At 45.1% G+C, this 25,973-nt stretch overlaps 1 protein-coding gene across 6 annotated transcripts in view; it reads right to left on the minus strand.

The window, feature by feature from the left end:
• CACNA1I (calcium voltage-gated channel subunit alpha1 I) overlaps positions 1 to 25,973 on the minus strand; it is a 159,184-nt gene that overhangs the window by 49,941 nt on the left and 83,270 nt on the right. For all 6 annotated transcript variants that reach the window (XM_090142049.1, XM_090142033.1, XM_090142040.1 and 3 more), the window contains 2 exons: positions 15,514 to 15,611; positions 1,244 to 1,403 (listed from right to left, as the gene is read on the minus strand). In XM_090142049.1, the coding sequence (XP_089998175.1) occupies positions 1,244 to 1,403; positions 15,514 to 15,611 (258 nt within the window). The remainder of the gene's footprint in view (positions 1 to 1,243; positions 1,404 to 15,513; positions 15,612 to 25,973) is intronic.

A 25,973-nucleotide genomic window follows, 5' to 3' on the forward strand; every position in this document is an offset into this window, starting at 1 on the left:
ATGAAGATTTAAATTTTTCCATTAAACTCTATCTGGTGCACTTGCATTCCTTGCAGTGGTACAATACGCAGCCTTCACACTGCATGAATGCAGGCTTTTTCACTACATGTCATTGGAAGGGGACAGGTGTTGATGACAAAGAAAAGAGAAGAGGCCTCCCATTCTGAGCTAACTGGGACTAAACGACAAACTTCTGTCACTACACATCCATGTCACTCGTGAACTGCTGCCTGCAGACTTTGTTACTCTAGTAATGGTCAGCCAAAGATTATTCAGTATCTGTCACTTTGCAGCCCGTAGCTCCAATCCACTTCTCAGTTACATCGACGCTGCTTGGATTTAATTACACTCATTAAAGTGGTACCACTCTGATTTACATAAAGGCCAATCATCCTAAACATCCCTTTCTCCCAAAGGAATATATAAACACTGCAAACAGCTGCTTTAAGCAGCTCCTACTCCCCAACCCCATTGCTGTTCCACAGATCATGTTTTTGCACTGAATTTTTTTCCCCAGTTTGAGATGGTCTAAAGCTTCAGAACTATTTAATCAGTTTAAACTGATCTACAGCTTTTTTTAAAGCAGTCTAAAATGATCAAGAGTCTGGAATTAGAATGTGGTTTTAAGAAAACATTTTAAAGCCTGCAAGTCAACAGGAGGAGCTGTGCTCTGCTGAGGGATACCTCTCCCAGCAGATCTCCATCCTCTCCCATGGCTCTTCCCAAAGGGAAGTCTGCTGCTTTTTCAGTAATTTCCCCCACCTCCCTCCAGAGCATCTGGAGGTGAAGCACTACATCCAGACAGTGACTTCAGCTCCAAACCCAGAGGTGCCAAAGGTGTCCCTGGAGGCATTGGACAGCAGTACAGTTTTCTGTAAGACTGTTTGTCTTATGAAGAGAAGGACAGCACGGCTTGTGTTCCTGAATATCAGCTATTTCTGGGATAAAGAGCATGTCTCTTCATGGCTGGAGGATGCAATTTTGTTGACTATTGCCTAGCCAAATCCCAGTGTGCCAAGGCGTCTATGCACTGTGAAGATGAACTAAAAACAGATGCTTCTGCCCTCCCTTCCTCTCCAATCACACTGCAAGACACGGCCAGTGTTCTGCACCGTACCACCCTCTATCTGTTTGGAGCAAGCAGTTTGCAGAGAGCCAGACAGCAGAAGCAGAGAGAGAAGGGAAGAAGAAAGAGAAACACCTTTGGGAGAAAAAAAGGGAACATCATCTCTCAGGCACTCACATTGTGAAGTTCTCCTCCATGAAGCAGCGGTTGCGGAGCAGCCCAGCCCACAGCTGCACCCCGATGATGCCGAAGATGAAGAAGACAAAGAAGCAGAGCAGGAGGACGTTCCCCAGCATGGGCAAGGTGTCCAGGAGCAAATTCACAAGGATGCGCATGCCTGCGGGTGGAAGAGAACCAGAAGGAGCAAGTGTAGGGCGGAGGGAGAGGGAGAAGAGGAAGGAAAGAGTAGGGAAGCAAGGAAAAATTTAGAAGACAAAAAAAAAAAAAAGCTACGTAAATACAAAAGCAGAGTGTTGGAAATTAATTACTGCCCAAGTTGGGCTAGATTTATGATCATTGCCCTTTCTTGTCCAAACTCCTGCTGACAGGCAGCCAGCAGAGCTGCTGAGATGCCGTGATCTCTTAACCCTAGGCCTCCATCTGCAACACTGAGAAGAAAAGGGAATGAGACATTCAGCATCATCAGCCACATAATTGATATTTCCCCCTCCCCCTTTCTCTGCAGAAAGGCAATGGAGTGAAAACACTGTCCCAAATGTGGACAGCAGCTCAGTGACCCCATTCTCAGATGGCTTCACGTCAGAGTGTGATGCCTGCATTGTGTAACCTGTGAGAATTGTGCTGGCCCAAGGCCAGCCTGCCCAGTGAGATGGACCTCTACAGCACACGCAGACTGGAATAAATTGGTCTTCTCAGTGGCACTCTCATCAAACGCTCTCCTCTCTTGGCTAACCATCCTTCCCAAGCAGGGCTGATGCATACAGGCAGTAGCACAGCTCACAGTCTGCCAGCACACCACCTCTGGCCAGTGCAAATGTTTCTAAAATCATCCCCTTTTTCCTTTTGTTAAATCACCTGATGAATTCTTTCTTTGGTTTTACTTCTTCCCCGGCTCTCTTCAGTTCATACAGCCAGAAGTAGGGGTGAGACAGACTTGTTTCTCCATGGTGCTAATGACTTTTCCGCTGCTCTCCAGGGATGATAAAAGCCTAGAAATCCTTCCAAGCATCACCGTACCACCTTCACCCCTGCAGTTGTCTCTGCTCTCCACCAGAGAGGGGTTGCCAGGGAGTTCCTTCACTGAAGATGTTTCATGTAGGCCAGCCAATAATTAGCTAATTAGGTATTTATAACCAGTTCATTACTTCAGATGGCAGTGGAAGGGAAAAGAGGAGGGGAAGATAAGATTAGGCTTCACTGACAGCCCTTTGAGGCACAAGTTAATCCCCTCTGTATGCCCAGCATCAAGTAATTAGCCACATGATGCTGTGCATTAGGATGTCTCCATTCTCCAGCTGCTCTTGTTGCAAACAGGGAAGGGAAGGGAAGGGAAGGGAAGGGAAAGGAAGGGAAGGGAAGGGAAGGGAAGGGAAGGGAAGGGAAGGGAAGGGAAGGGAAGGGAAGGGAAGGGAAGGGAAGGGAAGGGAAGGGAAGGGAAGGGAAGGGAAGGGAAGGGAAGGGAAGGGAAGGGAAGGGAAGGGAAGGGAAGGGAAGGGAAGGGAAGGGAAGGGAAGGGAAGGGAAGGGAAGGGAAGGGAAGGGAAGGGAAGGGAAGGGAAGGGAAGGGAAGGGAAGGGAAGGGAAGGGAAGGGAAGGGATGTCTGTGAGGTATGTGCAGGCATAAGGTGGGAGAAAGAAAAGGTGCTTTGAAAGGGATTCAGCCTGGTTTAGGTCAGGGGGGAATGTTTGTGGATGGGATAGGCAGGAGTGATATCTGCAAGGAGATGATGTGTAGGGAGGAGAAAATGTTTAAGGATAGATTATGAAGGAGAAGAAGTGATGGTGTCAGTTCCTCCAGGGGATGGCTAAGGCCAGGCTATGGGGCAGCTGCTAAGTCCTGCTTGCCTGGCTGCCCAACTGTATCACCAGTTGCCAGCTATAGCAGTTTCTAGACAGTACATCAGTAACATCAGCAGTCCAGCCACTCGCTGGGGATCGCAGACATGTCATGAGTCACTGATGGCTTTCTGATCTGTCACCATACAAAGCCCAACAGCACAGACACGGTGCTCTGCTGCTTGTCCCCATGACCTCCCATGCTCTGCAGCAACACGCTCTGCATCACTTCAGCTCTATAGCCACACACCCTCACTGCAGTGCAGCACGTTACCAGCATTAATACTGCTTCACAGCACAAGATCACCAGTTCCCATAAACTGCCCTGGTCAGTACATGAGGGAGAGGCAAGTAACACGGGAAGCTGTGCCAGTAACACTGTAAGAGACAGTGATGTTTTTCAGAGCAGCTGATGCTAGCTCCATCTCATCTCAGAGCAGAGGCGGTGGGAAGAATGAAATTGCCCTTCAGCTGAAATGCAGAGCAGACATCCCTCGGGGATCTTACAGACAAACACAAGTTGTATCAGGATTTGCTGATTTTGCAAAGATTGATTTTGTTTGTCAATGACTTGCAAAAACTTGCATGCTTTTTCCTTGAAAGCATCCTGCCTAACCATATATTCTTCTTCCTGACTCTCAGAGATTCTAGTGATGATACAGGACTGAGTTATCCATAGCTCCAGAATCGCAGCCATTGCCCTCATGCACCCTTTCCTGGGTCTACAGCCCAATTACCAGGCAGGTGACCCCAGCATTTGGCATCTTTTCCACATCACAAAAAATTTCAGCATTAGTAGGTTCCATTCCTAAATCTAAACAAAACCCAGTTTTCGTTTGGCCATCCTTCCTTGCCCATCAACACTGACTGTGGATAGAAGAAAGAACACTGAACCTACACCCATCCAAGCAGAAATTGTAACTCTCCTGTGGACCACCAGCCTTTTGACAACTTATATTGCTTCACTTTGGGTAAAACTGTTTTCACTTCCTGGTCTAAACTACAAAACAATTGCTCTGGGAACCCATTTTGAGTCCCTTGGCCCTGCACTGGTCTGGCAGCCATCCAGGGTCATCTGCTGTGGGTCTCCAAAGCAAGAGGCCCATTGCCAGGTGTCTCAGTGCTTCCACAGGCAGGAGGGGTCTGTACAACCTGACCAGGGTCCCTGCAAATGATTCCTGATCCCTCAAGCACTCACAATGTGTGGGGAAAAGAGAAAGAAAGGTTGAGGAGCCTAAGGATGGAACATGGTGATTTATTGGAGAACCTGCCTGAGACGACACTGTCTCCAAAGCAACCACAGAGCCATAGAAATTGACAGAAGGCAAGGCAGGGACGGCAGCATGTTTGTCAGCACAGCTTTGGGAGCATCCTGCCCTGGACAACCACAGTGGGCTTGTTCTGGACAGCCCCCATCTATGGTGACATCAGAGTTTTCTGTGCAACAGCTTCTAGAAGGCACTGGAAACTCAATTCTTCACAATTTTTCAGCCAAGTCCTGCTGCTGCCTCTCCCCCTTTATCTTTCTGTGCTGTGAATACATCCCATCTCTGCCTCTCCACCACTCCACAGCACCCACACACAGCTCTCCCCGCCTGCTTTCCCCTCTCCCACTGCTGCCCTTCCCCACATCGCCGTTTTTCTTTTACCATTGGCAGAGCAGAATACAAGCTGGCTCACAGCAAGAAGGGAATATGAAAAGGACAATGACCTTTTCTGAAACAACCCTTACAAAAAAAAAAAAAAAAAAAAAAAGAAAGAAAGAAAAGAAAAGAAACGTTCCTTGAGAAGAGAAAGGAATAAGGGGCCAGGCAGTCCAATGGAAAAGCAGGGAGGGAAAGCATTGATGAAGCAACATTCAGCAACCAAGAGGGCTCCCAGGGCATCAAATATGAAAAGGTTTTGCTCTTCGTGGAGAAGAAAAGCTAGAAACATGAAATATTCATGAGTACCAGGTGTGGGCTCTGAAAGGCCTTTTCTCCTCCATGCTCACCCTCACTAGGAGGCCAGTCGAAAGTAGGAAACAACACTGACATCAGCTGTAGACATCTGAGGAAGGATCCTCACAGCCAGCTGTACATAAATGGGCCTCAGAAAACCCATCCCTGATGTCCCGTGCTCACAAACAAGTATGAGGGGTGGGGAAAGGAGTGTGATGTGACCCCACCCTTTGCAGGAAGGCTATGTGCACAACAGAGAAGTGTTCGCAGCTCCAGCATGGCGGAGGGCATTGGTATCAGGGGTGAGAAATGACAGGAGGGAGAGGAGTGCTGGCATCCAGAGGCCCTTCCTACCAAATTCTGCAGATGCTACAGCAACTCTTGCTCCCTCCAGACACTCACTGTCAGCTCTGATTAGCTCTGCTGCCACAGCTGAAGCTTCTCTAGGCAGATTCACCCAGCATATGGCAGGGCAGGGCTGGGGAGGAGACAAGACCCCAGCAGGGCCACCAGCCCTGCATGTGCAGGTGTGCCCAGCTGCCCACTGCCCCTGTCCCAGCTCGCTGTGCTTTGCCTTCTCTCCACCTGCCTCTTTGCTGGACTGAGGACCTGCGGTTTTCTTTCCATAGCACTAACTGCAGGTGCTCTGAATGATCCCAGCTCAGGATAGGGTGAGAAACGCAATTCTTCCAGAATTCTTTTACTTCACCCATCTCTGAGGATTGTGATCCCTCCTTAGACAGTTTGATACAATCCTTTCTTGGATAAAATCAGATAGAGAAGAAAACAATGCTCAGTACTGATATCAAAGAGGACAAAGAGGAAAGGCCTCAGGTTGTGCCAGGGGAGGTTCAGGCTGTCTATGAGGAAAGATTTATTCTCCATAAGAGCAGTGCTGCAGTGGCACAGGCTGCCCAGGGAGGTGGTGCAGTCACTGTCCCTGGAGGTGTTCCAGAACCGTGTGGATGTGGCACTGAGGGACATGGTCAGTGGGCATGGTGGGGATGGGCTGGAGGTTGGACTGGGTGATCTTAGAGGTCTTTTCCAACCTTAATGGTTCTGTGGTTCTGTGATCATTTGCATCATGGGCCAAGCCACCAATTGTCATTTTATCTGGAGCAAAAGCAAATCTGTTTTCATCAGTACTCATGACCATAACTGGCAGGACATTCCGCAGAGTGCCTGAAGCATTGCTCTGTCCCTCAGCCAGGCAGCTTGCCCAAGCATGCCTCCTTTCCTTCCTCCCCACCCCAGGATGCATGGCAGTCCACCCAGATAGCATGAGGCTGGCAAGATTTCCTCGTGCATTCTCTCTGTGCACACAGCGCAAGCTGGTGCTTCAGCTTGTGGCCCTCCTCACTGACTTCTTGCTGATCCTGCACTCAACTGCTGTTTAACACATTGCTTTCATTTACTTCAGTGAAAACACGGGTCTGAACTACTGCAAAGAGAAACTCATCAGCTATACGAGCACTGCCAATTCCACCATCATCATAACCCATAGCTTCCCTTGCCAGCCAGGACATGCTCCCTTTGCTGCATTCCTCCTAATTGATGCTTCTCCTGCAAACACATGTGTGAGTGAGAGGAGCTCAGCCACAACGGTCAATGGGCAGCCCCACCAGATTTCTCACAGAACCACAGGATGGCTGAGGTTGGTAGAGACCTCTGTATCCATCTGGTCCAAACTCTGTTCCAACAGGGACACCCACAGTAGGGTACCCAGTGCCACGTTCACGTGGGTTTTGGAGATCTCCAAGGAGGACACCCCACAGCCTCTAGGACAACCCCTGCCAGTGCTCTATCACCTGCACAGACACCAAGTGCTGCCTGATGTTTTCTTCTCAAGCTGTAAAAGCTTCACAAACACTGCAGACCATCGCCCTCTGCTTTGTCTCAGTGCTGCAGAGGGCATGCCCAGATATCTGCCCTGACCCAGATAAAACTAACCCTAGATAATGCACAATGTATTGGGATATGATACACAACGTATTGGGAGTTCCTTAGCCAGCTTTGCTGCTAAGGAAAAGACAGCTGCCCCAGGCACAAATGTGAAGCATTATCTGCATTTAGAGGTGACTAAAGTCACCTAATCCAACCATCAACCCATCCCCACCATGCCCACTAACCATGTCCCTCAGTGCCACCTGGAGCACCTCGATGGACAGTGAGTCCACCACCTCCCTGGGAAGCCTGTTCCAATGCCTCACCTCTCATTCTGAGAAGAAATTATTCCTAATATCCAGACAGAACCTCCCGTAACACTTGCCAACATGACCCATGGTTTAGGAATAGCACTAGGTCCCTCACCAATGCCCCGTTCCTGCTCTGATAACAAGCAAAGCTTTCTTGCACCTGTCTGGCTCAGCCTGCTGATGGCCTAAGCTCCAGTTATCCAAATCTTTGTACCTCCTCAGCTTGACCACGGACACAGAAAATATCAAAGCATGACATTTCCAGAACTTACAAAGCTTCAGCTGATATAAAAAGCTGCTGTTCATTTTCTCAGCAGCATGGGCACATCAAGCCCTGTCTCCCCTAAGGATATTGCATCCAGTTTAAGCATTAAGTATCATTACTCCTTACCTTTAAAGTACTCCTCAGCTTAAGCCTGAAGTAGCCAAAACAAAGACTAAAGCTGCCTAGCCACAATGCTCAGCACACTGACGGGGCACCGGTGCCAGGGCTGAATCTTGATATTCTGAACCCCTTCCTACCTGACCATCAAATCACAGAGGCACATCTGGGAAACAGGTCCTTCCTAGTGAGACTGAGCCTGCACAAGTGTCAACAACCTTGAGGAAGCTGATTTCCTTTAGCGTGGTTATAAACACAACCCTACTGCACCTTCACACCATGATGGATGCCCTGAGCCCAGCTAAGGTTAGCAGATAGCAGTGAGCTCAGCACAAAGCCCTTCCACCACTGATTCTCACATGCAGTAAGTGCCACCATAACATTGCTGGTAGCCACACAACCAGTGACATAAGACATTCCAGTACTTGAAGGGAGCTTATAAGCGGGAGAGGGACCAACTTTTTACCGTCTAATAGTGATAGGACAAAGGGGAATGGCTTTAAACTAAAAGAGAGGGAGATTTAGGTTAGATGTTAGAGAGGAACTCTTTATGCAGAGTCTGGTTAGGCACAGGCTGCCCAGAGAGCTGTGGTGCACCATCCCTGGAGGCTCAAGTCCAGGTTGGATGGGGCCCTGGGCAGCCTGTGCTGGTGGGTGGCAGCCCTGCCCATGGCACAAGGTCTCCTTCAACCTAAGCCAGGAGACCATTGAATTCAGGAGACCAATTTTTGCCCCCCTTATCTCATTAACCTGTACAGGGTTTGGTCTCCTTATTTTGGAGTGATGCCAGCTGTGGGATTATTTCTTAGAGAGGTGGCTCTGGGGGTTTGCTGCCATTGTGTTTCTTTTTCTACACTGCACATCTAATAATCAACACCTACTACCACCTGCCACTGCTGATCACTCACTGATCAACTCTTTTTTTGCAGTTATAACTGCAATGATGACTACATTCATTGTCAGCAAAAATTCCATTAGAAACATACAGCTCCACCTTCTCTTTCTGAATTGCAGGGGTCACACAACACTGGGGACAAAAATGAACTCTAGTGCTGTGGCTGCGAGCCTCTTTCTCATTCCTATAAATACCCTTAAGTTCTTACACGTATCCAGCATTGTATAAGTAGGACAGAATAATGCAAAAATATTATGTAAAGCAGTGGTAATGCAACTCCTGGTTAAGATTTAACGGCACTAATTTCCTCTTGCTGTCACTAGAGTGAATCATGTTCCTTTCTACTGCAGGCAGCGATGTGACATTAGGCAAAACGTGTACGAAGGGGAGAATGAGGCCCTAAGTACACAAAGATCAAGGAACTTTGGGTTGTGGTTGTAAATTGCCCTGCCCACACACGCAGAGCGCAATCTGCATTAGTGCATGCAACATTATCTTTTACCTGATAATACACTGTCATTACTGCTCACATTTCCATGGTATCCATCGCTTGATAGGTCCCATGGGACAGATTTTGCAAAACAGCTCAGCTCCCATTTAGGCAGCAAAATACGTGGCTGGGCTTTGGAGAGCACCGTGTCTACTGAAGGCTGAGCTTGTTTGAAAAGGCAGCGCAATTGGCACAAAGGGAGCTGTGCATTTTTAAAATTCTGTCTGTGCCAGTTCCCTTGGAAGAGAAGGGAGAAACAAAGATTCCAGCGAAGCTCTCTTTATGACTGGGTTTTTTGTTTTTTTTTTTTTTGGTTGTTGTTATTGTTGTTTTGGAATGTGCGTGGGTTTGTTTCTTTTTCTCCATGCTTACTTTACTTCCAGTAAACCCCGAAGTGCTGTTGCTAACTCTTGAGTTTGTTATCAGGAGTCTTGAGATGTGTGGCATTAACCTTCAGCCGTCAGATCTTGCTATGACTTGATAATCTCAGATCACATTAAAAAAGAGGTTTCTATTCCTCACTTCTATGGGGAGAAGGAGGAATGCAGGATCGGAGTCACGGCGGTCTAAAGGTCTACAAACCACAGGAAAAATAAAAATAATCTGTGATTTTCTTATTTCTTTTATTCTCTTGATTCTAAACCCAGATGATGACTTAAAAAGGACACAATTTGTGTCTGTTGAATACTTGTTTATGATAACAGTGAAATTAAGCTGACTGGTTCAGAGAGGGAAAATTTAGTTTCTCCCATGATCTGTGACCACAAAAAACAAACAAACAAGAGAGGCTGAACATGTGGCACAGAACAAGACATTACCAGCTGTACTTTCTGTGCACTTCAGTGTTCCCCAGGTATCTGCCATGATGTTAAATTAACAAAAGTGTAATTTTCTTTTTGCTTTTACCCAAATTTACCTTGATTATCCATTAAAAAACACAGCAATATTCTGAACACTGTGAAAGACACATGAAAAATGATGTTGAGATCAGACCAAAAGTAGAAAAAATTGGAACCTGTTTTCAGGGCTGGAAGACTTCCTCCAGCACTACCACTAACCTGCTCAGTTTGTTAAGAAAGCCCCAGGCAAGCACTGATTTGCCCATTTATCAGGTGCTTTCATGAACAGACTTCATAGCCCTTGTTTCACTTTTGATTCCTTTTCTTCTCCCCATGCTTAAGTTCTCCATGCTGCCCTACACACAGAGGTGCACCACACCACGCTAGGGTGGGAAAGCCTTCACATGCCATGCCCAAAAAACCCTGCTGCTTGCATCTCATGCATCTCTCCCACACCCCAGCTCCTTTTCTGTCCTCACTCTGCTCTGCTATTTTCCCGTATCCTAAAAGTTTCTGTCGGATTTAGGTCTTGATTGACTTGATAAAGAGCTGTGCTGCTCAAGGAACAGTGCACATGGGGGAAGTGTGGTTCTGAGTTACTTTTCCATCTCCAATCTGCCCCCTCTCTGAGGAAAGGCATTCTCTAATGGCCTGCTCCAGGCATAAATTGCACTGCTCTTTTCAGTGCTTCGCTCCACTTGGCTGTGAGATTGAGTTGGGAAGGGAAGAGAGAGGCTGAGCTTGACCCCATCAGCACACCCCACACAATGTGGCAGCTTATCTCTGGATGCATTTGAGTCACACACGTCCAACTAGGGCATGAAGAGGGCTTTGTGGCATCTTAACTTCTGTGTAGGCATTCTCTGAGAGAAGCATAGAATAATTTAGGTTGGAAAAGACTACTAAGATCACCTAGTCCAACTTCCAGCCCATCACCACCGTGCCCACTAATCATGTCCTCAGTGCCACATCCACACGGCTCTTGAATACCTCCAGGGATGGTGACTGCACCACCTCCAACATCACTCCTGTCCCAGGGCTGATCCTAATCAGGATGATGCTTGTGTGTGGATAATCTTGCACGTGCACATTTGTACACTGTTGTAATTATGGTTTCTATGTCACTGAGATGTGATTTTAAACAGAGTGTCTTAAATGAATTGAGGATGGGTTAGGTTTAAATATTTGGGAAATATAGTAACATCTGAGTTTCATTTACTTCTTCACAAAGGAAGTCATGAGAGGAGAAAAACCCTCAAAAATAGTTAAGTGAAATGATACAAGGTAATCAGTGTTGGAGGAGAACAAGTGACATTCCTCTTTCAGAAAGACTGAGACATCTGAAGCAAAGGACTGGGTCTTAGAAGGGGATTCTCATAATCCCTTTGCATTTCCAACTTGTAGGGCAGGACTGTGTCCATCAAATGCTTTTGCCGTTTTGTTTGATCTAGCTGTGAATGAGACTGTTTTACAGCCTAATATATCTCCGTCAGAAGATAATTTCACACATGCTCATCAGTGAAATTAGTTCTTCAAAAACACATTTAGAGAAGTAAATGCCATCACTTTTCCCCTGTGCCAGGTATGGGGTTCAGAGCCAGATTGCTCCATCTCCAGCACCGTTACAGCACTGAACACAGGTAGCTCATTGTACAATATGGATTCAAAGCACAAAATCTAAAACACCACCCTTTCCCACTCCAGAATTCAGCTGTTTCAGACTATTTTTATATTGCGGGATGAGCACAGGACTCAGGAGGCATCAGCTGGATTCCTGATATCACTCGTGACACTCTCTGAGCCTCACTCACCCGCTCTGAAGCATGAAGAAGATTAAACTAACAAGTCTTGGTTTATATTTCTGAGATCCGTAGAAGGAAAATAGGGAAATCTCATCTATTTGGACCCATGGAGCTACTGTAACAACAATAACAATAAAAAAAAAAAGGGGGGGGGGCTAGACTAAGAGTTTTGTACACAGCAGTTTTGCTGGTAAAAAATGCTATTTCATTTAAATGGAAACACTTCGGGTTGTGCTTTGTGACAGCTATGGTTCCTTTATCTGACAGAAAGAGAAGGAGGATGGTAGTAGGGGAAAGTGTTTTGATAAAGTTGAAATATTCTATTTCTATACTTCTAGAATGGAATGGTTGATGTTGTTTGTTTTGAAACTTCTTTGTCATAACTAAACATAGGAAGCAATCAGAAATCCAAACAAACCACCTAAAAATAGGCAGAATAAAGCCATGTTAAAATGAATGGTAAATGCTTATTCTTGTTCTGAGAAAAAATAAAAAACAACAAAAGCAGATCTTCCCACAAATTTGAAATTCTATTTCCCGCACAGCTAGAAATAAGCATATAACATTATATTTCTAATGCCTATACTTCCCCACTTAAGCATCACTGTGCTAACACACCAAATATTAAGCACATGTATACACTTTCTATTCAATAAAGTTGCTACGCAACACTCTGCAACAGACTCCTTCACTTCCGCACAGTGTGCTCAGCTGAAGTAATCTGCTTCCAAATGATGAATTGGTTACTAAATTGCAAGTGGGAACTGGAAGGCATCAAACACAATGCAGAGGCTATTCCTTGCATGAGATCAACGCAACAAGAACGAGCAAACCGAAGAGACATTTTCTGCTCCGACGTCGAAAAATGTAATAGCAGAAGTGAAAGAAATTCAAGTGATCAGATACGACTACAGACTCCCCGCTCTAAAGAGGGCAGAAATAAAACAAAAGCAGCCTCCCTCCAAACCTGGCGCAGGCAGAAAGGCCACGGCTCACCTAGCAACCTGCCGCGCTGTTGCAAAAGGACAACAACAATAAATGGAGGTAGAATTTCACCCCCAGCCCAGGACACAGGCATGCTCAGAGCAAAAAGCCTCTGACACAGACCTGAAGGCTGTTTTGTTTCTTTACACTTGTTTAGTGGCTTGTCACATCAGCTAACCGCTACAAAATTGAATCACGAGGCAGCAGGACCAGAAGCAATCTATAATTTGTTGTTTCATGAATTTTCAGGCAAAACCCCTAAAGGCAGCACTCCTGGGGCTGTAGTCAGGAAAGCAAGAGATAAACTGGAATGCTAATGAAGGTATGAAACATATTACAAAAAACAGGGCACTCATGTTTTCTCTGGTATTCTTTAAGTATACTTTGAGTGTAGGAATGATGAGGCAGGTCAGAGTAATAAACTGCTTCCAGAAATCTGAAATGCTCAGTAGCACATCCTACTGAGAATTACAAGAAATGCAATTAATTGCTGATAATTAGCAGCTAAGCATCAGCTCTGACCTTAAAGCAAGGGAGTCTGGAAGTCAGAAGGGTCACCGTGTGAACATCATCCCTTGGGCAATCCCCTTTTACTCACTGTGCCCACACTGAGTCTCGATCTGGGACTGGAAAGATTTCCCCTGGCAGCAAGCTTCACAGTCTAATTATTAACTGGGTGGAGAACATCTTCTTTAATGGACATTTGCCACGGTGCTATACAATAATGGACACTACATTTGCCACCCTTTTGTTTACACACTCGATATCATTTTCTTCTTAGGTAAAAAAAAATAATACAAAACCCCTTGAGATGGCCACTGGGGAATGCTAGGCCATGTTGTCCCATTGTGGTCACATGAACACGGCCGTGTATCTGTGTTTGGGATTATCCCCTGCTCCTCCCCTGATATGTGGAATGCAAGACCTCAATCCCAGTCTGCCTCCAGCTGTGTTATTTCCCTCTTTGCTCACACCTGCAACTCCTCCAGTTTGGTATCATCAGCACGTTTCACTAATAGACTTAGCTCTTTCCTCAGATCAGTAATGAAGAACTTTAAAAAGACATTAAAAAAAGATTTGTGGCCAAAGGTCCTATTAATTATGTTTGCCGTACCCCGCTGGGCACCTTCTTCCAATGCAGCACATTCCCATTTATCATAAGACTTTGTTTACAGCCTCTTTGCCAGTTTTCAACCCACAAGTAAATGCTTCCTTTCCCAGGGACTATGATATTTTTTTACTTCCTTTTTTTTTTTTTTTTTTTTTTTTTTAATTAATAGCAGGATGTCTTTCTTCCAAAAACTCCTCTCCATATAACCGCAGATTTATGTAGCGAGAAAGATACATAAAGGTTTAACCACAGAGTGGAAATTAAAACATCATCAATTTCATACAGGTGGAGCTTTATACTGATAAAAGGAGCAGACAGACAGCTTCACGGTCAGGACACTCAGGAAATTCAATGGCTTGCACTCCATGGAGGTCAGCCGAGATGATTGAAAGCCTCTCCGGGACCTTCACATCTACAGAACAGGTCTCTGGTGGGCCAGTTCTGGTCTCGCCTACACCACTCCTCCCAGGCATAACACCTGTGAACAGAGGGATGACTCCAGCTGTTCCAGGGTATGAATAAGGATAAAACATGCCCCTGGCTTTTTGTCAGTCAAGCTTTGCTCCTGACCACTGGTGCCCAGCGATTGATATGCCTTTGGCAGATGTCTACAGGAGTCAGTTGGGTATCATTCAAGATGTTTCCACTCATCGTAAAGATTAAGTCTACCCTGATAACAGGGATCAGCCTTGAAGTGATCTCTGAGCACAGACTCACAGGACTCCCTAGGAAGCAGGGAGGAAAGGGAACTGCACAATAGCAGGATGGAGCTGCCTTGACACAACCAGCTGTGCATCCCAGAGGGATGAATAAGCCAATCTTCCACAGCATTCCCCTCCAGGAGAAATGGTCCCATGTTGTCACCCCCATGATGGACATATTAAATGCCTGAGTGTGTGGTTAGTGCCCAAAACAGCTGCTTTTCCACCTGTTCCCTTTCTGCCACATAGGGTGAGCAGGACTGTGCCTCAGCTCCTCAGTCACACTTTGTAACAGTCTCTGTCCCTGGCTATCGTCAAGAGATAAAAACACACCCAACAAGAGGGACAAGACTACTGTCTAGATGGGCATTGCATGGAGCTACACATTCAGATATCTGTCTTCAAATAAATGTCATTGTGAAAGTGACTTCGGCACAAAGAAAAAGGTGTATAATACAAACTAAGAGGACAACTGTGCAAATTTCCCCAGATCAGGGAAAGAAAAGGGAGAGTCTGAGCTCAAGAAAGGATTAGGAGAGCTCTGGCAAGGTCTTAGCCACTGCAGCCTGCCTGATTAAGAGATTATGGGGAAGAGCAAAGAAACTTCCTGTCATTCTGCGAGACAGAAAAACGTATGGAAGAAATGCCGAAAGTCTCATGGCTGCACACGACAGCTGCTGCCTTTGAACAGAGAAGAGCCAGAAACATGGAGTGAAACAGAAGGCTGAGGTCAGAGCTCCTACAGTCCCTGGACCTCAACAGCATGCAACCTGCCCACTGGCTCCCCTCCACCCACTTGGATATAACCAAAGCCTTCATCGATACCTCCTGTGGTTAAATAACAGTGGCAATGCCTGTTTACTCCCTCTGGGATTGCAGTGAGAGTAATGCTGACTTGAGAAAAAAGAGAGGCAGAGAAAGGAGGGATCAGGGTTCCCCCATGATGGGGAAAAGCTTGCACACACCCATGCAGCCCCCATTCATTTAGCAGCTAAAGCCAGCATGGAGAACACCACCACACAGAGCCTCACTGGTCATGTGTTCACCATGTACAATCCCAGCTGGCCATATATGAGAGGCAAGCATGACTTACTAGGCACACGGTTGATAGCTTTCAGGGGTCTCAGGACGCGGACAGTACGGATTGCAGACAAGTTAATGTTTTGGAGATCCAGAGAGTACTCCACCATCCTGCAGAAGAAGAGAGAAAGAGTTTAAACAACCCAAAATCTTGGCTTGAAGTACAGGGTAGGGTTGTACACACAGTCAGTGTGGTGCTGAATTTCAGTGCCACTCTGTAAAGCTCTTCTGTAGGTGTTCTGAGTGCAGGATGAGGTCCCTGAAGGAGGCTGGTATTAACCTGTTTTACCTCACGTAGAAGTAAAACCCTCTACTTAAAGAGGTAGCATTTTCAGCTAGGGGGGGGCGGCTTCTCCTGTAGCTGTGAATCACTCCTTTTTGTCAGCAACCAAAAGAGAACAATCCTAATTTTAGGACATATGCTAGACCTCGGTTTTTCTAACCCAACAGTATGCTCCCTAAATAACCTCGCATTGCAAATAACTATGACTAATGTGTTGGCTTTGCTGCGTGAGAAGCAGGTGCAGGTTACAGAAGTGACCTGGCTCAGCATCCCTTAGCCCAGTGCTCCTCTCCTTGCCCAGTATGGCAGATGCCCAGGTAACTTGTCTATCTCTGGGAAAGCACTAGGAGATGCAGGATTCTAATAACCATTTACCTTGGCCAGCAGAATCCACCTGAGGATCTCAAATTATTTTGCATGAAGAGCTAAAGTGATGCTGAGAGTAAAATGGGGCTAAAGTCACTCCATGAGAAATATCAGGGAGATGACTTGAGTGAAACTTTTGGATTGTGTGCATGCAGCCCTCTGTCCAGGGCAGTCAGCTCTCCTTTCTCACAAGCACTGACTTCTCTCCTCTTTCAATTACAGATTGACTTCCTCACAGTCTTTCTCCGCATCTTGACTCTTACGTTTCTACAGACTGCAGCTGCGGACTGATCCTTCCATTGATCACCCTCTTGACTAAAAAGGACCTTGAAGAGCAAGTGTCAAGTTATCTGTCTACACCTTTCGCAAAAGGGACTTGTCAGAGTGATAGATTTTCAAACACAAAAGGGTAAACCTGTCGAAGTGTTGTGATTATTCTCTCTCATGCTCTTTTTCTTTCTCTCATTCCTTTCACTCTATTCTCTCATAGACTTTTAGGGTAATTGCATGAAATAATTCTTCCTCCCTAATGCAGTGGCATTCATTTACCACCCTGGAGCTGTCAGTTCCACATACACCAAATGCAGAAGCAGAGAGGAGGGATTCCATGTAAGTAATCAAAATGTTCACACACACAAGATGCAACCAAAAAGATACCAAACCCAGAAGAAAGATACAGATAGCCTACAGAAAAATTAGTGATAGACAGAGGCTCAGGATATTGTCAGCTGAAACTGGGAAGTGAGTAATGAAATGAGAAAGAATACGCAGTGTTATGCATACACATACACAACTAAATGGCATCACACAAAAGAGATGAGGTGCAAATGAGCACAGTGCAAAGGCCCTTGAGTGAACACTGATCAGCCTCTCTACAAAAGCATAACACAAGATTGCCTCGTCAGTGAGATGTTGCTCCAAAATCAGACATATCTTGGATGGAAATACATTTAAAGGAGAGCGATGTACGGACATGGTTGTATTGCTCCCAGGACTTGAGTTAACATCTTGTCACAGCAATAGAGATCTGACATATTAAGGCAGCTTCATGGCTGAAGGAGTCTATGCTGTGGTCCCTTACAATAGATAGATCCATGCACAGAAACATACAGGTCTCCAAACTTGATGAAGTCTCACAGAAGATTCTTCTCTCTTGTAGAAAATCATGTCCCCAAGAGAACCAGACTGAGGTCAGAACTCAGTAGGAAACAGAACAATCTGAACACGTTCTGTCAGATACCACACTAGCAAATCACCCCAAAATATGTCTAATTTTGAGAAGTGGTCATCTTTGAACTGCAAGTGACCAAATTAAAATTCCTGAAGAACATCATGACCTGTACAAAACTGGAGCACAAGGGAACAGCGCTGAGTAACACTGAGAAAAGATCAGTAAGCAGAAGTAGTATCTTTCCTTAGACTCAATAATGCACAGTTCAATTAAAGGCGTAACCTATTACCAATTTGCATGGGGTTTGCCCTCTTGTGGCTACAGCTGTATTGCTGGTATTGTTATGGGAGAACCCTTAGCCATGTGCATGTACTAACCCTACCAAATGAAATGAGCTTGCCACCTATGTGACACAATCCCCGTGTTACTGGAGAAGTGATAATCACCAAAATAATAGATGCAGATCCTTTTGAAACAAGATGAATGCTGCCCTAGCTGTAGCTGTTCAGTTCAGACAACTGGAGAGCCAACCTCCCAGATCCCTCGAGGCCTGCAGATTTGCTGCACTTGTGTTCCCATTTAGCTAGAAAAAGCATGGAACAGTCAATCGCTCTGCCAATGAAAACAGCAGGCAGTTCCCTAGGATGGGTCAGAGAAGGGCAACTCTTAAATTTTTCAGTGAGCAACTTCTAACAAAAATGAGTTCTGCCCTAGCAGGCCCCAGGACTTCTGCTCATTCAGCAGACCTTTTCTGCCTACGGTTCTTCCTATGCCTCTGGTCTTGGCTGTAATAATGGAAAGATATCCAAGATGCTTAAACCCCTGCAAATTGGTTATGCCTATTACAGCTATGTAAATCACATCCAGAACAAGTCCAGTTCAACTCCATTGCAATTATTGCAGTAGGGTCATTCATTCTTGCCTTTTCATAGCAATACCTATGAGTCAGTTTGTGCTCACACTTAGCTTTGCACAAGAGTAGCATGCTTGTACAACAGCGGACTGGGATGGCTCCAGTGATCAGCAAAACAAACAAACAAAGAATTCTCTCTGTAGGCAAAACCTGTGAATCCAGATGTTACCTCCTTCCTCTATTGAAACAAGATCTCTGACTCTGGGCAACATTTCAGGAATTGTCAGCCCAGCTGCATTTGCTCTTGCCTTTCTCCAGTCAGCCCTCTGCTGCTTGGAAACCCAGTACGTACATGCAGCCTCTCTAAGACTGGGCTCATACCATATGTGGGAGATGGCAATGGATAGGCAGCAAGTTAAAAGTGGGTGTCACAAAAAGTGATCAGCCAGGAGCAGACTTAGAGCAGGAGGGTCACATTTTCCCAAGTTTGTGTCTCAAGATCTTGTGATAACAGAATCATAGAATCATTAAAGTTGGAAAAGACCTCAGACCATCAGTCCATCCCCACCATGCCCACTGACCATGTCCCTCAGTGCCACATCCACGCGGATCTGCAACACCTCCAGGGACGGTGACTGCACCACCTCCCTGGGCAGCCTGTTGCAATGCCTCACCACTCCTTCTAAGAAGAAATTTTTCCTAATATCCAACCTGAACCTTCCACGGTGCAACTTGAGGCCGTTACCTCTTGCCCTAAGTTGCAAGCCCATGGTGCTTATCCGGATTCTCGGGCAGGCACCAAACTTTAGTGCTTCAATCTCTATCGCTCTAGCAACTCAGGGAACCACACATTTACTGAGTGTTCACTAACCAAGAGCACAGCAGTGTTAAAGCCCATTCAAAACGGTTGCAACCTTATTAAATCACAGGAGATTTCCAGCCACCTCATCCTCACACCTGTGGAGACTTAGATTGGATATTAGGAAGAATTTCGCTGCAGAAGGAGTGATGATGCATTGGAACAGGTTGCCAAGGGAGGTGATGGAGTCACTGTCCCTGGATATGTTTAAGGAAAGGGTGGGTGTAGTACTTAGAGACATGGTTTAGTGGACAATATTAGTGATAGGTGGATGGTTGGGCTAGATGATCTTAGAGCTCTTTACCAACCTTCATGATTCTATGGGTTCTCAGCATGGTGAGCAAGAGCAGACCCTATAATCTGACTGCCCCTCATCTCTTGTCCCCTGTTCCCTAGCTGCTTTAGGTACACATTGTTTGTAAAAAGCTTCATTCTTTTTTTATTCAGAGGTAGCTGGACAAAGTCTTGGATGCAGAATAGCTTGTGTGGGTTGCGAGCTTCCTTTCCTCTTATGGGGCAGAAGTGGAAAGCATCTCTCTCAAGGGAAATGGCAGCTCATTTCTAGAACCACTAAAGTATTTTGTGGCCTCTGGCGTGGGTTGGCGAGCACAGGGGCAGGTTAGGAAGCTGGAACTATGCTAAATTAGAGAGCAGCTCTTGATCTGTGATGGAATTTGAGCAGTGAGCTGTCAAGATAATTGAATTTATACAGTAATTCTTCTTCCCTCGGTAGAGATTTGCTTCTTCAAAACTTTCTGCGAGAAACTCTCCTGGAAGGAAGGAGGATTGAGACACTCACTGTCCCTGCATTGCACAGCTCAAGACTGATGCATGGTGAGAATGCTACCATAGTGGGGAATAGGACAGAGGCACCAGCTGTGTACATGGGATTCACCCCACAGAACAGGAAGATGTCTGGTGGGGAACACCTCACCCTTTGAACTCTGCCTCTCCTCATTCTCAAAGCATCCCATGCCCTCTCTACCCCATCTCTCTGACTCATTCATGCCTCCAACATTTCCACATCTCCCCTTCTGGCCCTCCTTAACTTACAGCTTCTCTGTTTGACTTTCCCTCTTTTTTTTTCCTGCTTTACATCATGCATGTCTCCTTCAATTCCCTTGCCAATCCTTTATTTCCTTTCCAGTCTCCATCTTTGTTCCTTTTGCACCTTTTCCTACTGACCTTCTTAATGGGGCCTCCTTCTACTTAGTCTCTGTCTTGCTGATAAACATTAGCCTATACCTAATCAGCTCTGCTTAGCTGAATACACAAGAGACCTTGACTTTAACTTAGATGAGTCCAAACTACCACAAGGGGACAAGCCAGCAATTTGTTAGCGCAGCGACCCTGTACAGAAAGCACCTGTCCTGGAGTACCTCCATTCCATGCCAAGCAGTGGAAGAGACAGAAGGTACCTGAGAGGCAAGGGGGCATGCACCCAGCACAGCACCACACACCCACATTGCTCACAAGACCTCGACCATAGCAGAAAAGCTTCATTAGCCACAGCTTGGCATCTGCCAGCAGGTTTGGATCTGCCTTGGCACTCTGCTTCTCGAGCAGCGATGAAGCCCAGGAGAGAAGAGCAATACCCGTTGCTCAACAGCAGCAGAATTGCTCAGTCAACGTGGCTCTGTGCCAGTCCAAGAGAACGCGCTGACCAGCAGGACCAAGGAATAAATGTATTTTAAAGCAGACATAGAAAGAATATGAAAGCCATGCGTGAGTTCCAGAAAATTCAGACTTTATCTTGCTTTGTACAGTAACCAAAGTTAATGTACTCATGCAATGCCTTGCTAGCAGCTTCCCCACAATCACCTTCAATGAAATCCACGATTAAAACAGTTCAAACATTACCATTTACCTCTTCATATTTACATCTCCTTACACCTTTATTATGTACTTATCAACTTTCTTAATCTTTGCTCTCAGACTTCTATTTGCTGATAATTAGCACCCAAAAATTAATATTTAAAATGAATTCTGAGAGCATTCATGAAAAATACCTAGGCAGTATTTTTCTTATGACACAAAGCCAATATGTTTTTGTTAAATTCAAAAGCTGCCTAATTCCCCTTCTCTGATAGGGGTTTTCAATTGAAATCTAATTAACTGCAGTCTAATCAATTCATATTTCTTTGTCAAATAACTTTGGGTTTGGCACCGAAGCCAAAATCTTTATGGATGTGTCTTCTAAGCTGCAGCCTCCGGCTCACTGCGAGTCTCTGTGCAAAGAGAAGTTCTCATTGCCTGAGGACTTTGGCCATTTGTTCCTAGCATCTGTGAGCACTTGGGGCAACCAAGACAGAAGACAACTTGCTTGCTCCTCCCTCAATTCCTTCAGCTAAGTATGCTCAATTTTCCTGACTACAGATATCAGCACCAAAATCTGCTCCATTTACCATGGTATTGCTCCTTTTACCCAGGTGCCCTCCAGCACACAAGCCTATGGAGGTGGAGAATCCCACAGATCAATACCTCTGTACGTTCTATAAGAACTGCAGTTTGTGGGGGGATGATGTGAGGCAGATAAACCCCTAAACCTTCCTACTGCTGTGTTAGGCACCAGAACGAGCTCTGGAAGGTCTGAGTACCTCTGCACTGGCTATATAACTGTGGCTGCAGTGCAGAGGTGGAGCAAAGTTGATCTCATTCCCTTCTGATAAAAGGGAAATAAAAAGCGCATGCATTGCTAGAAGTCCAACCCTCCTGCTAAAGCATTTCCCTATAATAGGTAGTACAGGAAAGCGCCCAGTTGGGTTTTGCACAGTTTGGTGCATCTATGGCTCGGCTTGAACCTCCCCCTCCCCCCAAATAGCTGACTTGAAGTCCTTTCGTTACCTACTGCAGAAATTATAGGATAACATCACATGGGATGTGGCCAGACATTACACAGCAGGACCTTAAATTGCTCTGCAAATCGCAGTGCATTCAGCTAAGTAGTCCTGCTTATCTCTGTTAAAGTTAGAGCTCATCACACTGCATAAAGACAACTCTCTGCTGACATAAAAGCTGGAAGTTAGAAGCAAAGGGGAAAAAAATGCTTCGCGAGTAAAATGAGGGCTGCAAAATTATATCTTCTTTTTTTCTCCCTTAAAAAAAAAAGTTAACGGGGCTGTAACTCTGTTAGCAAAAAGACATTTCTTCAGGGAGTAATAAATTACTAATTACACAGCTCCAGAGCTACAATGCTTAGTAATCTTTAAAAAGAAACAACAACCTGAAGCCGTTCTCCTTGGTACAGAACTTTATTTTGTGTTAAGTGTTTCTACCAACAGAAGCTTGCTGAAAGCTTGCAGAGCCTGTGAGACTGCTCCCTAGCTGCCTGGGATGTGATTATTTCACACCCCTGAACACTCAGAATTCTCTCCAAACTGAGCACTAAGAGAAAACGTCAGAGTTTCTTAACAGTTTCGGAGACATGATATGAAAAGACATAAGCAGGTTTTCACACTGTGATAAGAAAGCCAGAGGGACCAGGCGGGCTCAGATGACTGAAGACGAGTGATGGGGCCTCGCTTCTGAAAACAAGGACTCTGAGCACAGCCTCCTAGGTCTGTGTTTCATCGCTTAGCCAAAAAATAAACGAAAAAAGAAAGGAAATAAAAGCATTTCTTGCTTGGTCCTGCAAGCTTCTGGTTGTGCCCACTTAATGTACTTTAGTAAAACCAAGGATTCTTGCAGTAGGGAATCAGTTTTTAGGGAGGCGAAGCATTAGTGGTAATAATTGAGAGCTACACATAATGCACACAGGGTACCATTGCCTCCTTGTTTTGATTCCTCTCTGCCGTGATTCATTTCGTTTTGATGACTCTTTTCATTTCAATATGTTGCACTTCTACAGATAGTTTTACTAGGGGAAAGCAAATGAAATAATTAGTATCATTAAGGAGGAAAAAGTGAGTGCGTGTTGGTGGGGGAGGGCTGCAATTCTGATATTTCTGCCTCTGGTTAAGATGTTATTTATCCTGCTGCTCACTGGTTTCCATCTTTCTCTGATCGCTGCTTGAAACACCTAATTGCTGTATTTATTACAGTTTTCCTTAACTTGCCATAATTTTATACAAACTTCCATTTGGCAGCGAAGATCAGCTAACTGAGATTTTCTGACTACTCACTCTGTTTACACTGCTGCTAATAAGCATTTAATGGTCTGAGATTTTAAAGTCATAACTATGCAAATTCTGGCCAGGTCCCCGAAGGACCACTGTTAATTAAAAGCAAAAAGAAAACAGAAGATTGGCAGCCCACTTCCCCATAATGCAAGATTAAGGCCTATCAGCATCTCAGGCACAGCACCATCTTCCCAGCTTGGACAACTTTTTTTCCTAGGCTTGGGTGGGCATTTGAAGAAGGGGACTGATACCTCTTGTCCTTCAGCCCCCTTGCTTGGGCTGAAACTTGCTGCCCCAGAAGTGTAAGTCAGGAGTTTTGAAGTAAGGAAAGAGTCACTGCTCAGATCTACACATACATAGCATGGTCAAGAAGAAGGGTGAAAATTGCTCAGGAGAGTGGATTTCAATTTGGGAAGCAGCATCACTGCAGGTCTATAAAAGAAGGATTTAGAGGATGTAGAAATCTAAGACTATAGACAACCACTAGCAAGTCAAAGTTCAAATAATGATAGTCACAGATTAATCAGATAACACAGAGCAATGCATTCCAGGTCCCCAGCATGGATGCTGCGTTACTCATTTCTGAAGAAGCAACTGGCTAAGAGACCAGCGAGGAGAAATGTTCTGCTCAATCTAAGGGGCTACCAGGCAAGACCAAGATGGAATGTCAGCTGTACAGAAACGCCAGAAAACCTCCTCCAAGGGCTGTATAACTATGCAGAATTGAATGGATGCTCTGGAAAGGAAATTCTGATACCATGAGAGCTGTGCTGCCATACTGTGACTGAAATGAGAGAGAAAAAAAGCAATCTTGGGAAGGTTTAGAAACTTCTGGGGCAATATTTCACCCATGATGTGTCTTGGAATTAACTGTCTTTCTTATCATGCTATAACACAGGTAATAGACAATTTCTAGAGGATGGATAAAAAACTTAAAGAGCTCCAGCTGAGCTCCTTAAGCACCCTGAGCAGAAGTGAATGGAGAAGATGGAGGAATTTGGTAACAAACTACTGGCTGAGTCAGCAAGGTAGGATAACAGACTTGCAAAAGCATTGAGCAACCCCTGGAGAAGCAGAAACATTAACCAGCATTTCATTAGAAATCAATACATTTTTAGGAAATTGAGAGATATATCAGTCAGTAGATTGTTAAATGAAAAACCACAGGAAAAAAAGTGATGAAATTAGGAAAAAAAATTCATCCTTGCAGGGCCTCCATCTCAAGAACAAAACTAATGAAGGCACTGAAAGATGTAGAGAGGAGGGGAAAAAAAAAAGAAAAAAAGTATCATCTGTACAGCAGTGCCAGGGGCCGAGTAATAGAGAGAATAGGAATTGTTCATTTTATGAGCATAAACAGACAAAATGGCATTAGAAAGGGCTGGTGGGAAGATCTGCATGAAAGGAATATTAAAGTCAATGATTTTAACCTAGCTAGGAAGGCTGAAAAGGACAGAAAGGCAGGGGGAGTAGAGCTCTTTGTCAAAAAAGGCATTTTCAAGTACAGAATCAATGACAATTTTAAAATTAATGGTTAAATTGTGGATTAATTTGCTGTCATATAAAGAAGATAATTCCTCCTGGCTAGAGGGAATGGGCTGACAGAAACTTCATGGAGTTCACCAAAGACAAAAGTCCTGTACTTGGGTTAGACAAATCCTCTACCTCAGTGCTGTGTAGTGGCTCTGCTGGTAAGGACCTGGGTAACAGCAGGTGACCCATGTCTTACAGTGCAACCCCTGTTGCAAGGAAGGCTGATGCCATACCAGGCTGCACCACCAGAAGCAGAGCCAGTGGATGAGGAAAGGGATTATCCCTTTTGCTTGCAGCTAATAACACAATGTCTTGGGTAGGAAGGAACCTTAAAAACCATCTGATTCCAAACCCCTTGTTGTGGGAAGGGTTGCCAACCACTAGATTAGGTTACCAAGAGCCCCATCCAAGCTGGTCTTGAATTTCTTCAGGGATGGGGCATCTGCATCTTCTCCGGGCAACTTGAATCTAGAATAGCACATTTAACTTTGGACTCCCTGATGAAAGTGACAAATAGGATCAAGGTCAGAGGGTCACCAAGACATCCAGGAGCTGGATAGAGCGGGCATAAATCCAGCAGGGAAATGGAGCTCAGACTAGATATGCAGATAAATAAGAAGTAGTGCAGAAGCCCAGAGAGGTGGTTCAGCTTCCATCTCTGGGTTTCAAAACCAGAGGACAATTCTGAACAACCTAATCTGTATTTGTTGTTTACCCTGCTCTGATCAAGAGATTGGACTATAGATCTCATAAGGTACTTTCCAACCTGAGTGATGCTCTGATCCTATGAATGTCACTAGGCATATCCAGATCACACTAGAAAACAGCTCTCCTGGTATTAATCTGTAACTCATAAAAAAAAAACCCTCCCCTTATCCATCCTGCCAGTGTTAGGTTAGGCCAATGTGCTGAGGACACCTAGATCTCAGCATTTACAGTGATGTGCAGTATAACTCAAAAATTGCATTTAAGGAACAAAGATACAGCAGTGTTTTTTTTGTTTTATTTGGTTGGTTGATTGGTTGGTTTGGTTTGGTTTGGTTTGTGATCAGTAAAATTAAATCTGGGACTACTTGATTACATGTCTTATGTACACACCAAGTAAGGCCATCAGCACTACTGGATATACTTGGTGGATTAGAAAGGCCATATGCATGAGGCTGAAGACATGGAAACAGCCATGTATCAAACAAGACAGGATAAAAAATTGCAGTCATGAACTCTGGGTGACAACCAAGTATTATTTAAAAAAAATAGAATCAAGAAAGCAGATCTGGTTAAAAAAGAAAG

The sequence above is a fragment of the Phasianus colchicus genome, chromosome 1 (assembly GCF_987193195.1).
Source record: "Phasianus colchicus chromosome 1, bPhaCol1.hap1.1, whole genome shotgun sequence".
NCBI lineage: Eukaryota > Metazoa > Chordata > Aves > Galliformes > Phasianidae > Phasianus > Phasianus colchicus.